The 17398-nt window shown below is 39.9% G+C and overlaps 1 protein-coding gene across 11 annotated transcripts in view; it reads right to left on the bottom strand.

Moving 5' to 3' along the window:
* Window positions 1–17398, bottom strand: part of kiaa1109 (KIAA1109 ortholog) — a 420067-nt gene that overhangs the window by 85547 nt on the left and 317122 nt on the right. For 8 of the 11 annotated variants that reach the window (XM_043674034.1, XM_043674040.1, XM_043674039.1 and 5 more), the window contains 5 exons: window positions 17050–17248; window positions 8823–8882; window positions 4967–5193; window positions 2807–3007; window positions 2417–2547 (listed from right to left, as the gene is read on the bottom strand). In XM_043674034.1, the coding sequence (XP_043529969.1) occupies window positions 2417–2547; window positions 2807–3007; window positions 4967–5193; window positions 8823–8882; window positions 17050–17248 (818 nt within the window). The remainder of the gene's footprint in view (window positions 1–2416; window positions 2548–2806; window positions 3008–4966; window positions 5194–8822; window positions 8883–17049; window positions 17249–17398) is intronic. The other 3 variants (XM_043674042.1, XM_043674043.1, XM_043674044.1) reach the window with 1 other exon arrangement.

Below are 17398 nucleotides of genomic sequence, written 5' to 3'. Positions count from 1 at the left end.
ACCTCCAAGTGAAGCGAAGCTGTTGTCTCCTGCTTTCTATTTATATCTTTCTCCTGGATGGGGTTCCTGGGGTTTGTGGTGATGTCATTTCCTGTTCGTTTTCTGAGGGGTTGATAGATGGTATCTAGATCTATGTGTTTGTTTATGGCGTTGTGGTTGGAGTGCCAGGCCTCTAGGAATTCTCTGGCATGTCTTTGCTTAGTCCTGTCCCAGGATAGATGTGTCGTCCCAGTCGAAATGGTGTTTTTTTTCATCCGTGTATAGGGCTACGAGGGAGAGAGGGTCGTGTCTTATGGTGGCTAAATTTCTTCCTGTTTGTCCGACGTAGTGTTTGTGGCAGTCCTTGGATGGAATTTTGTAGATGACGGTGGTTTTGTCCATGGGTTGTACTGGGTCAGGACTGCCACAAACAATAAGTAGGACAAACAGGAAGGAAGTTAGCCACCAGGATACACGAACACAAGCTAGCCACGATTAGACACGATCCTCTCTCCCTCATAGCCCTACACACGGATGAAAAAAACACTGGGACGACACATCTATCCTAGGACAGGGCTAAGCAAAGACATGCCAGAGAATTCCTAGAGGCCTGGCACTCCAACCACAACGCCATAAACAAACACATAGATCTAGATACCATCTATCAACCCCTCAGAAAACGAACAGGAAATGACATCACCACAAACTCCAGGAACCCCATCCAGGAGAAAGATATAAATAGAAAGCAGGAGACATCAGCTTCGCTTCACTTGGAGGTTGCCACTGATGATGTTACCTAGCCAGGTAATGAAACGTCTGGATATCAAACCTACAGCTCAGCGAGCAAACCTACACCCTAAACCTCAACCTGAGCTACAAACCTTGCAAAAAGATTGGATTAACCATCACCTAGAATCACATGGACTAGACAAGGGATAGTCAGCATAGCTTTGTTAAGAGGTCATGTCTTACAAATTTGATTGAATTCTTTGGAAACCGATAAGGATGATTGATGAGGATCGTACAGTGGATCATGTCTATTTGGATTTTAGTGAGGGTAATGTGTCAAACTGGATCTGAAGTTGGCTTAGTAACAGGAAACAAAAGGCAACGGTCAATGGCTTCCCTTGCGAATAGAAAGCTCTTTCAAGGGATGTTCTGCAGGGATCAGTTTTGGGACCTTTGCTGTATGTTTTGTACATTAATGATTTGGATTTGAACGTCAGTGACACAATTCGGAAATGTGCAGATGACAAGAATTGGCTCCACAGAGGATAAATGTAAGCTTCAAAATACTGTAGACAGGTTGGAGGAGTGGGCAGGGAAATGGCAGGTAGAATTCAACTTTGATAAGTGTGAGGTAATGTATTTAGGGAGATGAAACAGTAAATGGAAATAGACAATAAATGGGAATGGACTGAGAGGAGTAGCTGAAGTGAGCAATCTTGGCATGCAAGTGCACAGGTCCCTATAGATAGCAGTATAGGTAGATAAGGTTGTAAAGAAAGCATTTGAAATGCTTTCCTTCACTGACAGAGAGACAGAATAAAAAGTTAAGGATGTAATGATGAAACCGTGTAAGACAATGGTGAGGTCATAACTGGAGTTTTGTGTGTAGTTATTGTCACCACATTCTTGGAAAGAAATATTGCTCTGGAGATATACTACAATGTTGCCGGAGTTGGGGAATTGCAGCTATGAGGAGAGAGTGGAGGGGGTTGGGGTTGCTTTCCTCGAAGGCTGAGCAGTGACAGGACAGGCATACAAAATTTTGAGGGGTAGGTACATTTTAATTAGGAGAAACCTGCTTCCCTTGGCAGAGAGTTCAAAAATCAAGGAAAACAGATTCAAGATAAATAGCAGAAGGATTGGAGGGGATGTGAAGGACAATTTTTTTTTTTTACAAAGAGGATGGTGTGTGTCTGGAGTTTATTGCTTGAGTTGGTGGTGCAGGTAGAGAACCTAAACTCTTTCAAAAAGTACCTGGATCTGCAACTTAAGTGCTGTAAATTGCAGGGTTGTGGGTCAAGTGCAGGGAGATGGGGTTAGAAAGAGTATCTGGGTGTCTTTGGGTCAGCATGGACAAGATGGGCCAAATAGCCCCCTTCTGCGCTGTACCATTTCTATGGTTCTAACTAACAGTGAAGCTGTGCATGAAAAATGTCAAGTCTAAGACTTGAATTAAAAACTACTATCAAGGTGTTAATTCAGTGGATAACATTTAATGAATTATTTTGTTGAAATGTTTTTGGATTTTAGAAATGAATTGGAGGGAAAAGTGGTAAATGACTGAATTGCAGAAAACAATTTGTCCTATTGCTGGGAATCAGTAGCTTGATTGTACAAATCCTATTGATGAGTTTGCGGAGCGAAGGTCCTTTGTTAACATGGATTTGAGAACTTTATTGACAGTAGATTGGTTCAGAGAGAAACATACTTTAGGTCATCGATGACTTTGGCTTGTTCATTCAATTCCCTGATGTCCACTAAACGTTTTATAAACTTTCTTCCTCTTGAATCTGCAGCCTGGTTTCCAATCGAACCCTGTCTCCGATAGTCAGTATTTTCCTGTATAGAAAACACTTGAGTTATGCATTTCAACAAGTCAAACAAAGGTTAAAAAATGTCAAAAAATTTCATAATTTGGTTGACCCCCAAGTGATTTACAATTTCACCACAAAAGATAAAGCATGCAAAAAGATAAAGAAATGAAGAGTTTAATTGAATGGTTTTAAGTATAAATTAGTGGCGTGCAACTGACCTAAAGCATAAATCATAGTTTAGTTGATTTTTTTAAAACTTGGAGAGAGAGAGACATGTTACATACACTATGCCAAGAGTGAGAACGGGATGCTTTTGAATGTAAACAGTTAGATTTTGCTTGGTTGCGACTCTCAGGACTAGACAGAGTTTCTGCTGTAAAACAGTATTCCTGGTGCATAGTACCCAGACCAAGGAACTGGTTTACAAGTCGTTGCCCAAAAGAAAGTTTCATAGAGTTGCGTTTTATTGCGCTTCCACCTGTATTCTGAATAATAAGTGAGGGTAGTTTGAGTTAGCAATTTCTAAATTTTAGTTAGATGAATAGATTTTAATTTACCAGTTGCTACAGTTTTCAGGTGAGATTAACATGTAAGAAATATACGGTGAACGATCCCATCTGTTTTTGCTCACTATTCAAAAGTTATGCAAAGCTCTGTACAACTGCAGCAAGACATCCCTGCTCCTGTACACCAATACTCGCTTTATGGAGGTCAACATACCTTTTTTACCACCTGCTGCACCTGCATGGTTACTTTTAGTGACAGGCGCTCAGGTCACATTGCACCTCCTCTTTTCTCAATACATTGTTCAGATAATATTCTGCCTTCCTATTTTTGCTACCAAAGTAGATAACCTCAAATCTATCCACAATGTGCTACATCTGCTATGCATTTGCCCACTCACTCAGCTTGCTCTTCTTACATTGAAATGTCTTTGCACCCTTCTCACAGTTTACCCTCCCACTGAGCTTTGTCATCTGCAAATTTAGAGATATTACATTTAATTCCCTCATCTAAATCATTAACATATGTTACAGATATATATAAATTGTCAGAAATCAAACTACAAAAGGTAAAAACTGAGTCAGATTGAAATAAGTTCACTGCAACTTTCCAGCAGTTGCTTTATTTTACCAAGAAATTGAAATGAATGAATATCTTTGAGGTCTGAAGTCATTGCTGAAAAGGAGGAAGAGAAGTAGTTTTGCTATGGCAATTGAAACAAAGTGATTTGACTTATAGTGAAGGAAACACTTGTTTACAAGAGTGTTGCGACTTGAGCTACTCATGCAGTTGGACTTTAAATCTGAATTGCTACAGGTTAAGCTTATAGTGTTTCCAAAATAGAATGTTTCATAATGAAATGTGATAAATAGTGGGGAGAGGTATTACACAAACCACAACTGGCAGTGATCCTCAAAGTGCAAAACCTGGAGCCAAAGACTTTTTTGATGGAACCAACATTACAACCTTTTACACCAAAAAATTGTCTATGCTGCTGCCTGAAGCAATGGGATTTCAGATGCCCTGGAGGATTAAAAGTACAGGGAATAATAACAATGCCTTAAAGACAGGTGAATGTACTTTTTTTTTTATATAAGATTGTAAAATGAAATGGTATGTTTGTAATGAAGCTTATTTTAAAATACAAACTGTCATTATTTCTGTGTAATATGTATAATTTTATTCATAGAACATGGGCATTACTGGCTTGGACAGCATTTATTGCCCATTCTAAATGCCCAGAGAAGGGAGTGCTGAGATGCATTCTTGAAGTGTTTCAGTCCCTGTGCAGAAGGGGCATCCAAAGTGCTGTATGTCATGTTTTTTGTTCAAGTGTTTCATGGTAAGAACTTTGTGTTTCCAAAGGATCTCCAAGGGGGTCATAACAGGCCACAAACACAGGCCAGGGCCCAAACAAAAAGATAAATGTTTTATTCAGCAAGTGACCTTTGAGGTTTAGTATTTCAAATGTACCAGTGCAGAAAAATAGGATGCATAACCTGGAGATGAAATGGGGCCAATAAAGAAGATTTTTTTCTTTCTTTGGTTTTGGTCAATGCCAAGGGAGTCAAGATTTGCAACAGAAAATTCTTAAGTGATGGCAAAGTGGGATGTGATGCTCTTTGGTAATTTGTTAAAAACATAACTATACTAAAAAGGAGTAAAGTTTCTTTGGCCACTCACCCCTGCAGTCCCAAGTAAGTTATGCCAAGAGTGAGAATGGGATGGTTTTGAGTTTTGATGCAGTTAGATTTTGCTGGGTTGCAAGTCTCAGGACTAGATAGAGTCAACATTGTCAACATCACACAACTACAACTAAAACTTTGTATGAAACGGAGATATGCTTAACATAAGCTTGCGTACCAATAAAACTGTTGCTGAATTGAATATTTACATAATTTTAATTATAAAGTGGTTTACAGTCTTATTGCTTTACTTACAGCCATTACAGTAGGAGACATACTGTCAGTTTCATCCTCATCTGTTAAGTCAACTGCGTTGATCGAGTTCAGGTCAGCGATGTCATCAATTTCTTCCTCACCTGTCAGAGTCGTCATTGTGTTACCCAAGGCATTGAGTCTTTTTCCTATATTGGGATCCATGTGCACATCAATACCGCACATTTTCCATAAGATATTCAGTGTCCAGGTTCCCGCACTACTGCTGTCTAGAAAAGAAAATGGTAAAGTCTTAACTGAACATCCATGAAATATTTTCTGAAGTGGATTTTTTTCAAACAGATTTCTACTTTTAACACTACAAGCTTGTAATGCTCTGTAATTACACTGGCAAAGTCATAATTAGTTCAGATATATACGCATCCATTATCCTTTGGTACTATTTTTCCAGATTCAGGTTAGCATTTGTTAACAGATATTAATTCTTTAAAATACTGAAGGCCACTGCTCCAGAGCTTGAAAACGTATTCAGTGCGTCGATTGCTAACGATCTTAATAAAGTTTTACTTTGTATTTCTCATTCTTACCATGATTCATTGTTGCTCAGTACATTGAGCAATCATCAGACTGCTAATTGTGACATTTCTGATATTATTCAAAATGAGTAACGGGTACTGTTCTTGGGCATGCTGTATCAATACAAATAGTCACACAGCATGTATGTGTACTGCAAATTATTTGTGCATTTGCTGATACAACAATAAGATGAAACAATATTTTTTATTGATTCAAGACAATAATTTCCTTTTTTGCTGCTTACTTAGTTTCTGGTAGAATAATGACATGAAACACAGGTGAACACACCAAAATACAGCATCATTAAACATTAGCAATATCATACAGAGGAGACAGTTGTCACAGAATCAACCTGGAAATCTGAATACCTGTTCTGGACCAGCAAAACAAAATAATGGGCAGCAACACAGCATATTATAAATTTTAGCAAAATTCCAGCAGGACGAAAACAGGAGATCAAGGAAATGAACCTGGAAGATTAAGTACTAAATAACTTTGATGAAGAGGTACCCTCAGATTTGAAGAATTGTGGGCTAGACCCAAAAAGAGAACTTGAATTCATAAAGATCTAAATCAGGGAATATGAAGGGACTTTTAAGTTGAATCAAGGATCAGATTAAGTAACGAACTGTAAATAAGAACAGTTGTTATCTTGACATTTTCAGATAAATAAGCATAATATGACAAGTTTTGTAATGGTTTACAATCCTGACAAGCTTCAACCTATTTGCAGCAGGGAAGGTGAAAACCACTTGATGGGAAACAAGAGAATGGAGAATTAAGACTGCCCCTGAACTTAAAGGTTTCGATTTGCAAACTTTTAGTAATGTTGTTAATAATATTACTGTAATTGGGCAAATAAATCAGAACATGTACATGGATAAGGAAAGCATGGAGATGTTTTAAAATGCAAATTAGGAGCTCAACCAGTGGAAACATACTCTTTTTCAAAATGGCACAATCCTGAATATGCTGGGGACATAAATAGACAACATGGTGGTGAGGGTGTATATTGCTGTTATATGGAAAAGATTATTGTCAAATACAGGAGAGAAATGAAAGACAGCATATTTTCTGGTAAAGTTATGAGAATTATGACTATAAGAAGAAAGATACTTCCATTGACTGCTGCAACTACAGTCACTACCACAACAACTGAAACACCATGCCCAGAAATCGACCCGGTTCAGAAAATGGATTGGTATTGCTTGAGTTTAGACTAGAGTGGTGTTGGAAAAGCACAGCAGGTCAGGCAGCATCAGAGGAGCAGGAACTCCTCTGATGAAGGGCTTTGCACGAAACGTCGATTTTCCTGCTCAACGGATGTTGCCTGACCTGCTATGCTTTTCCAGCACTATTCTAATTTAAACTCTGGTTTCCAGCATCTGCAGTCCTCACTTTTGCCTGGTATTGCTTGAGGGCAATGGGATTTTGTATAATAATGTACACATTGAAGTGGTTCTAGTTACGTTAAACTTAATAGGAATCAGGTCATCTGCACAGTGTTCTGGTGTAACCTAACAACTGTCCAGGGAATTACAAACAAATAACAAAAGAACAAAGAACAGTACAGTTCAGAAACAGGCCCTTCGACCCATCAAACCTGTGCCAAATCCGTCTACCTCTATTCTCTGCCTATTCATGTATGTGTCAAAATGCCTCTTAAGTATTGCAATTGCATCAGATTCTATTACTTCTGTAAAATGCACCTGCCATCCTTTGTGTAAAAAGCTAGCATCGCACAGAATCCCTATAGCGTTAAAACAGGTCATTCGGCCCATCGAGTACACAATGACTCTTTGAGGAGCATCCCACCCAGACCTTCCCCATACCAATCCACCTTGCCTCTCCATCCCTGGACACTCTGGGCAATTTGGCATGGCTAATCTACCTAACCTGCACATCTTTGATCTGTGGGAGGAAACTGGAACCCTGGAGGAAACCCATGCAGACATGGGGAAAGATGAAAACTACACAGTTACCAAGGGTGGCATTGAACTTGGGTCCTTAGTACTGTAAGGTAGCAGTGCTATCCACTGAGCCACTCATCTCTTTTGGCATGGTGGCTCACTGGTTAACTCACAGCGTCAGGAACCCAAGTTCAATTTGAGCCTCAGACTGTCTGAGTGGAGTATGCACGTTCTCCCCATGCCTGCATGGACATCTGCTGGGTGCTCTGGTTTCATCCCACAGCCCAAGAATGTGCAAGTTAGATGGATTGGCCATACTAAATTACCCAGTGTTCAGGGATGTGTAAATTAGGTGCATTAGCCAAGGGAAATGCAGGTTTATAGGGATAAGATGGGCGGGGGGGGCGGGTTCTGGGTGGGATGCTCTTCAGAGAGTTAGAGTGAACTTGCCAGTCTGATTGGCTGGTTTCAATGCTATGGGGATTCTATTAAAATGAAATTCTATAAACTTTCCCCCTTTTACCTTAAGCCTATGACTCCTAGTTATTGACATTTCTATCCTGGGAAAATGACTCAGACTATTCATGCCTCTCAATTTTGTAAATTTCTATCAAGATTAAACAGGTATTTGAACAAGGGGCACAGCCATAACCTTTGCAAGATAAGGCCCCAACATAGTAAAAGAAGATGGGAAAAGAGAAAAGATTAATTTGAAGAAGAAAGAGGAGTTTAGTGAATGATATGACAATAGGATATTACAAAGGAACTGGAGCAGTAAATTCATAGATGGATTGAACCAATAGATAAAGATTTCAACAGGCAGCTGAAAAATCAAAACGCTACAGGACAATCTGAAATTAACAAGTACAATAAGGTTATTGGTATCCAATGTTGAGAATTAAGGTACGGCTATGAACTGACTGGGAAAAGAACACATCAGTCATCAGAAAAGATTACCCTGTCATGTATCAAAATACACATCAGAATGATCTCAGTGGAATGTGGAGTTAGCTGAGTGGAGTAGAACCCAACAGATGTAAGGTTGCGAATTACTGATTGGCTCAGCTTTAATGGTTAAATAATGAAGGCAGAGACCAACATGAAGTTACAAACCCTGAAACAAAGACAAGTGATAGTAAAAATGTGGGACTTACACTCACATAAGGAGTCCAGAGTCAGGGTCCCAGCGACGGAACAAAGATCACCTTGTGTTTAAAAGGGTCATATTCTGTACAAGTTAAAAGTACTTGTATTTTGTTATTTACTGATTAATCTTACCATAAACTACATTTAATTTATTTAATCCTTCATCAACTGCCCATATCTTGTTAGTTGTGCAAGTTAAGGATTAGAAAAAAGGGAAAGTGCAACAGATGCTGATGTGAAGATAATCCAGTGAGAAAATAAATTACCTGCTGCAGCCTGCCCAGTAGTCCGTGAACATACTTCATACGTTCCATCTGGTACAACACCTGTGAGAACATGCGGAAATATCAAAATCAATTTAATCATTATAGCAATTGCCCTAACGTGATTGAATAACATTCTCCAAGTCAATTGGATTGCTGTTTAGAGTGATCTATAACTAAAAGGAAAGAAAACTTGGTTTAAGAAAACTACTTCACTCCTGATCAGAGCCACAACGGACATTTGAAGTATAGGTTGTTCACCTATAATGCGCACTTCATCAGCGCGATTTGGCTAATACATGATTGATGAATTGGGGAATTGGGGAATGATTTTTTTTAAAAATGCGAACTCCCGTTGGCTATTACACAATTCCATCCACGGTTACCTTCTGTGCACCCTAGGTGTTTACTTCAGGTCAAGCAAAAGAGGTTGGATGACAGGGCAAATTTTTCTGACATTATTGTTGATGTTTTCGAGAATGTTTTTAGAAATTATTGCAGGAGAAGCAGCAAAAATTAGATGCCTTTTATAAGCTAAGCCCCAAGAAACAGTCTGAGGACAATAAACCACGGCCATCTACTTCTGGACTAAATATTTTCTTTTGTCGCAACCCTACACCCAGAACTGCATCTGAAAGTAATGATGATGCTGATGATGACCCTCAGCTGTCTTCAAAACAGTACTGTAACTCAGCAAACTCAGAAAACCCTTAAAGTGTTATATTTATTGTATTATTTCAATAAAATACATGATATTAACATTTACTTAGACTGAGCTATTGTTTGTGTTAGGTTAACTACTACTTTTGTTACGCGCTTTACTGTATTTTTGGTGGTTCGCCCTTAACCCTGTTTTTCCCATAGGCCCCATTATTTCTATTGCGTGATTTTCTATAACGAGGTCACACAAGAACACAACTACCATGTTATAGCAGAACAGACTGTATTTGATTGTAAACACGCATGGTGGGTTAACACTCTGTTTTTAATAGAAATGCAATACAGAAATGCCTTAAGTGCTTCAGATACCCAGCAAAAACAGATGCTAAATCACAGAATTACATAAAACATACAGTAGAGAAACAGGTCAGTTTCAGGCAGGTGATTATACTCCACAGAAGCCTCCTTCCATTATTGTTTTATTCTATTTGAACATTCTCTTTAAAGCATCTATGCTACTGGTTGCAAACACTTCATGTGGATTTCATATTTGCAATACACACTGAGTAAGATATTTCTCCACAATTTGAAATTGCACTTATAATGTAGTGTAACTATGTATCAGGATGATCTCAACTCCATCTTGTATTTACAGCTTATGGCTTTGGATTTTCCAATAAGTAAACTCACCTTCTACCCATAAAATCTATCAAAACTCTATATTTTGAGTGATCTTTCTCAGATCACTGGTCTCTATTTCCAAGAAAAGAATCCTGGTCAGTGCAATTGTTCCCACACTCTCAGTTCTCTTAGCATCTTGAAAACTTCTAATGTTTTTTAAACTGCACTATTAGCTGTATGCCCATTCTGCTAAACTATCCATGGCTTTCTACTTTTGCTTTCCAACATGTGCCCCATAAACAAATGTAAATTATTAAATACACAGACAACAAAAATGGATCCAACACTGACCTCTGCTGGTGCATAACTTCCAATTTTTCTCCAGTTCATGCATCGCCCATGTATTATAACGTTTTGATTCTGAGTATCAACCATTTTCTATCGATGCTGACATGTTTCCATCTGTCAAATTAGCCAGACTGCCAAGTGGGATTCTAGACTCTGGAGTGGGTTAATAGCATGGTAGGAGTTTCACCTTCTTTTCCCTTGTTATATTGTTGAACTTTTTTCCATAGTACCCAACTTTGGATTCCTCATTTCTCACACTGAACTCAACAATAATTTTGTGATCATTGTTTAGCTACTTGTAAATCAGGTATTTGCCCATACTTAATCTCCCTGAACCATATCTCACAATGCTTTTTTCCCTTCTTGTATTGGAAACATTCTGTTCTTAAAATAGTATGAATGTCGTATAATGTTGCAGCACAGTGGAGCTCTGGAGTTCTTTCCGGTGATTTGACTAACATTTATTCATCAACTACTACCACAAAAATAGATTATCTGGTTATTACGTTTCTGTTAATGACCAATAAAGAACCAAATAGTATACCACAGGAAATGACATCACCAACCCAAGGAAACGTAAACACACAAATAAAAAGCGGGCTATGCCACCAGTGCTTCATCTGGAGGCTCACTGATGTAACCTAGTATGGTGATGAAATGTCCGAAAATGAACCTTCCAGCTCAGTGAGCAAACCTCCATCCAGAACCTCAACCCGAGCTACAAATCTTCTCAAAACTTGCTAACACCCATGGGCACAATATGCTAAAACTGGGCCAAAAATGGGAAACCAATGCCATCCGACAGCACCACCCGTGAACAGCTGTACTTCCTGCACGAATGCCTAAGGAAAGAGATACTACCTAAATGCCTAAATACAAACCGCCCCTTAATACCCTGCTAGCCAAAGGATAGCAGAGCAAAACGGCTGCAGAATGCTTAGAGAAATAATTAATGATGCCCACAACAGACACCGTAATACAACCAGGAAATTTTGCACCAAACATCTTTACTCACTAATGCAACAGACCATGAATGGACAGACACAGTACAACAAGCCATAGACATTAGACACTTGCTTAAAAATGTGTTGCTGGAAAAGCGCAGCAGGTCAGGCAGCATCAAAGGAGCAAGAGAATCGGCGTTTCGGGCATAAGCCCTTCTTCAGGAATCTTCCTGAAGAAGGGCTTACGCCCGAAACGCCGATTCTTCTGCTCCTTTGGTGCTGCCTGACCTGCTCCGCTTTTCCAGCAACACATTTTTAAGCTCTGATCTCCAGCATCTACAGTCCTCACTTTCCCATAGACATTAGACAGCAACAAACACAGAAAATGAAAAAACTAGACCTGTGGAAAAAACTAGGGAAACTTACACGAAATAACAACACTGACAACACACAAGCATGGATTAAAAAAAACTTATCTGACTGACCCTTAACAGACACTGAAAAAGCCATCTTAGTAAGATGATTTAAATTACAATGTCCAGAATGCAGACAAGAAAGATTTCTTAGCAGCATTAGAAACAGCACTGAAAGACAACAAACTCACAGAAGAAACCCAGCAAACCATCAGACAGATAGTTGCACCAACATTAAGCAGGAAAAAGGAAGGAAACACACAATACACAAGAAAGGAAAGCCCTACCTACAGACAAAGGACACTTGACAGTCATTTTAAATCAAAGAGATTACATTGAGAAAACGAACACACTGATTGCAGATGCCAACACTTACCAACAAGTGGCGATAGACCCGACCCCACAACTAGAGAACCGAATCACATCCCTACTCAAAAAAACTTCAGAAATCTGGAGAAATAAATAAGACCGACTTCCAAAAAAATGAAATCAGTCAGATCCAACACACCACACTTCTACGAATTACCCAAAATTCACAAACCAGGAGCCCCCCTCAGACTCATAGTCTCGCTACCTGGAACACCAACTTACAGACTGGCCAAGGTGCTACACCAAAGACTCAAACACTTAGTAGAAGGCTCACGCCACTCCATCCACTCCACCCAAGAATTCCTGAAGACCATCAAAGACACCAAGACAGAAGAGGATGAAATAATGGTCTCCTTTTACGTAACAGCCCTGTTCACATCCATCAACATCAACCTGGGCAAGAAAGCATTGACTACACTATTAAAGACCCAAAGACACACACACGAAACACCAACTTCATCAGCAAGGACAATATCGCCAAGCTAGTGGACCTATGCCTTACCACCCCCTTCACTTTCAACAACAAAACCTACAGACAAACCAACGGAACACCCATGGGATCTCCGATATCAGAGTTCTTAGCAGAGGCAGTAATGCAGAGACTTGAACAAGTAGCTCTACCAACCATGCAACCCAAACTTTGGGCCTGCTACGTGGATAATACCTTTGTCATCACTAAACGCAACAAATTAGCAGAAACCTTCAAGACCATCAATAATACCCTTACTGGCATAAAATTCACTAAAGAGGAGGAAAACAACAAACTGCCATTCCTAGATGTCACGGTACAGCGAACAGTCAATGGGGAAATTCAATCCAACGTCTACAGGAAAACAATATATATGGACCAAATACTGAACTACAGAAGCAATCACCCTAACATTCACAAACGAAGCTGCATTAGAACATTATTTCAATGAAGGGGGTGGTAAGGCATAGGTCCACTAGCTTGGCGATATTGTCCTTGCTGATGAAGTTGGTGTTTCGTGTGTGTGTCTTTGGGTCTTTAATAGTGTAGTCAATGCTTTCTTGCCCAGGTTGATGTTGATGGATGTGAACAGGGCTGTTACGTAAAAGGAGACCATTATTTCATCCTCTTCTGTCTTGGTGTCTTTGATGGTCTTCAGGAATTCTTGGGTGGAGTGGATGGAGTGGCGTGAGCCTTCTACTAAGTGTTTGAATCTTTGGTGTAGCACCTTGGCCAGTCTGTAAGTTGGTGTTCCAGGTAGCGAGACTATGAGGCTGAGGGGGGCTCCTGGTTTGTGAATTTTGGGTAATCCGTAGAAGTGTGGTGTGTTGGATCTGACTGATTTCATTTTTTTGGAAGTCGGTCTTATTTATTTCTCCACACACTGCAGCACAGAGAAACTATGCAGAGAAGAGAAAAACCATCTATACAACGTATTCAAAAAGAATGGGTACCCAACGAACACTTCCTGCCAATTTCTCAGCAACAAACCTAAACAAGCAGACAAAATACAACCAGAAACCGTAGCCAGTTTCCCCTACATCAAAGACATCTCTGAAATGACTGCCAGACTACTCAGACCCCTTGGCATCATGGTAGCCAACAAACCCACCAACACACAAAAGCAGCAGCTATACAGACAATGAGCAAAACTAATGTCATTTACAAAATACTGTGCAAGGACTGTGACAAACACCATTTTGGACAAACAGGCAAAAAAACTAGCCACCAGAATACATGAACATCAACTAGCCACCAAAGGACATGGCACACTCTCCCTAGTATATTTACATACAGATGGGGAAGGACATGCATGAGAATTCCTAGAAGCATTGCATTCCAACCGGAACTCTATCAACAAACACATTGACTTGGATCCCATTTACCAACCCCTGAGCAAAAGAACAGGAAATGACATCACCAACCCAAGGAAACCTAAACACACAAATATAAAATGGGCCATACCACCAGTGCTTCATCCGATGATGTTACCTAATATGGTGATGGAACGCCTGAACCAGAACCTTCCAGCTCAGCAAGCAAACCTACATCGATAATAGTATACTTGCATTAATCCTGCTTCTCACTAGCCTTTCCTTTTCATTATGCAAATGTCTCTGATTTACAAGCTACACATATTCTAAGCACGCACCTAGTGTTGGCCCTGCCCCATAAATCTGTCCTTAAGCCTATCTGTTTCAGATTCACAAGGACTGCAATCTGGCCAGACAGCGATGCAAAAAAAAGAAATTGAGAAAGAAAAGGAAATTGATCACAAAGAAACACTCTGTCACCAGAATACAAGAATTAAGTTTATTTTAACAGATAGCTTAAAGGTCATATCTACACGTAGTGGAACATACTAGGCAGTACACAGATGTATGCCGAGTGAGTGAATAAACAGCACATAGGGTTGACAGGGTTAGTAGTTTCAGGCAATGTTGCAGGCAATAGTGAGAGCAATAGAGGAGAATGACCCTTGGTGGCAGGTAAGTTACAGTAGCAGAGAAAGAATAAGTGTGAGGTATTAGAAAAACAATTGTGGCAATTAGACTGGCTGAGTGGAGAAACACATTCACCTTCTTTCTATATTGCTGAGCAATTCTCAGACAACCGAGTGTGCTTTAAGTGAGGTAGCCAACCTTGTCATGGTTTCTGATGCTGGTGCTAGGGGATGAAGAAATCCTGTGTCGGCACACGCCATCCAGCATAACCTCCAGCACTCTGTCCCAAACAGACGTGCCGATTTACTCATGTCTACTATGTCCAGGGCAAATATCAGCAACCATGCAGGGCAGTGCCAGACTAGCTGCTTGTCTGGGTGCACAATGGACCTCCCCAGTAAATTCTGGATATCTGCCGAGTAGTGAATTGTTCTGGGACTAGCATGCAGTTATTGAACATGAGTCACATTATATGGGTATACTAGGTAATCAATGAGGTACATTTGCTAAGATACAGCAGAAGAACTTGCTAAGCCTCATGGCAACAATGCTCCAAAACTCTCAATAATTCAGATTTAGCCAATCATATGTAAGATGCAGCCCAATGAAAGAGTCTACAGGAGTTAAGTCTTAACAGAGGTCTTGAAATGAGAACCTTTACTAGGTGCCAAACTGTCCCTATCGTTTTCAGCAAATTTAAATAGCAGTCCAAACCTCGTCTACTACTTCAGTAACTGACAGCTACAGATTATCAGCAACTAACCTAAGCATGGTCACTGATCCCTTTAAAATAATGCAGATGAGCATACTTTCTGAATTCATGTTCAACTGTATGATGTTAAGAATGTTTGTGGGCTGGAATGCTGAAGTGAAAATTGCACCAATCGATATCAAATAGGCTTTACATGCTGACTAATGTTACACTGTTGTTTCATGACTGATGTTACTTCTTATTTATTCCTTCATGGGATGTGGATGGCGCTGGCTGGACCAGCATGCATTGTTCATCCCTAATTGCCCTTGAACTAACTGGTTTGTTAGGCAGAGTGTAGTTAAGAGTCAACTACATTGCTGTAAGTCTAGACTCTCATGATGGATTTTCTTCCATAACAGACGGGTAAACCAGATGGGTATTTATGACAATTAACAATTGTTACATGGTTGCCATTTAGTTCCATATTTTAAATGAATTTAAATTTCACTGAGCCAGACAGGGATGTTCCTCCCAGTCAGGGAACGTTCAGCAGTCAAGGATATTTGGCCTCTGATCTTCTGGTGACCTTCCTCCAAGGCAGAATTCGGGATACACAACAACGCAGAGTCGCTGAGCAGAGGCTGATAGCTAAATTCGGTACCCATGAAGAAGGCTTCAACCGCGATCTTGGGTTCATGTCACACTACAGGTGACTCCACCACACTACACACAGACACTCGTACACACGATCACACTATGCACACCCTCTCTCTCAGACACACACTCACATGCACACTCTCTCACAGGCATATAACCACACACTCACATGCACACTCTCTCACAGGCATATAACTGTCAAACTCATGCACACACTCTAACAAGCGCGCACACACACACAAACAAACACTCTCTCACATGCACGCGCACACACACAAGTCTATGGGGTGATTTTGCAGATTTGTATTTTCAGATACATTCTATTTTGTTCAAAAGGCACACAATTTGCAGGAAGTCAGTCCACATGACATTTTATAAATTCTCACTTTGGAAATAGAATCAGTCTGACTCAAGGTTGGAATACAGACAGATTCTAATCTCACACCGTTAATGCATTGTCTGAGCTGAGATTTCACTTTTTTATAAAACCTTAAGTTATCTTGGGAATGTGACTTGAAACAAATTCTGGGATTTACATATTAATGAATCGAAACCTGCAACCCATTCTAAGTGCAAAACTAGGTTTGTTCAATATATTGCATCAGTTGTAAGTCAGTTTGATCTTTTACTATAAATTATGCGTTCTTTGGTTCTGCCTCACTTGCTACCTGACAAAGGAGCAGCGCTCTGAAAGCTTGTACTTCGAAATAAACCTGTTGGACTATAACCTGGTGTTGTGTGGTTTTTAACTTAAATCTCACTGACTGCCATGCTGGGATTCAAATCCATGTCTCCAGAACAGGATCCAGTCCCAGGCTGGCCTCTGGATCACTATTTCAGTGATATTACCAGTATGTCACCACCTCCCCAGTTGCCTACTCTGCATACGTCTGCATAAGCTCCTACCCCAGCACTAACAACCTAACTGAAATGATTATCTGCACGGCTTGCATTGGAAATGTACATATATCTCCGTTTTAGGTCTGACAGGACTTCTAGAACATCAAATTTTTGCAGTCTCTTTGTCCATTCTTTTTAATACAGTTTGCAATGGGGATAGGGCTTGGAGTGAGAAAGAAATAAAGCAAGACTATAAGTAAGTAGAAACTCACAAGCATTCATTACTATATCACCCTGTAGTTCTGGTTTCCAGTCATCCCAACTAGTTTCAAATCCATCAGCAAACCGTATGCAGAAATTTTTGAAGTGACCCTTGCTGACGAGGGATTCAGATGAACAAGCGGTGATCAAAGTGCTCTCAATCGTAAGAACCATAGCTGACCCAGGATCAAAATCAATATTGTGATTACCCTGCCAAAACCAATCAAAATTAATTGTCAAACAAAAGTTTCCATTGTCCAACATGAAATATATTTATGTATTTCCTTTCACAGAATGAAATGTCCCAAGACACCTCACTGTGGCACTATAAAACAAATTATAAGCCAGAAATGATGATAT

The sequence above is a fragment of the Chiloscyllium plagiosum genome, chromosome 32, assembly GCF_004010195.1.
Source record: "Chiloscyllium plagiosum isolate BGI_BamShark_2017 chromosome 32, ASM401019v2, whole genome shotgun sequence".
Lineage (NCBI taxonomy): Eukaryota > Metazoa > Chordata > Chondrichthyes > Orectolobiformes > Hemiscylliidae > Chiloscyllium > Chiloscyllium plagiosum.
Note: the sequence above shows the minus strand (reverse complement) of the source record. Positions and strands in the feature narration are given on the sequence as shown.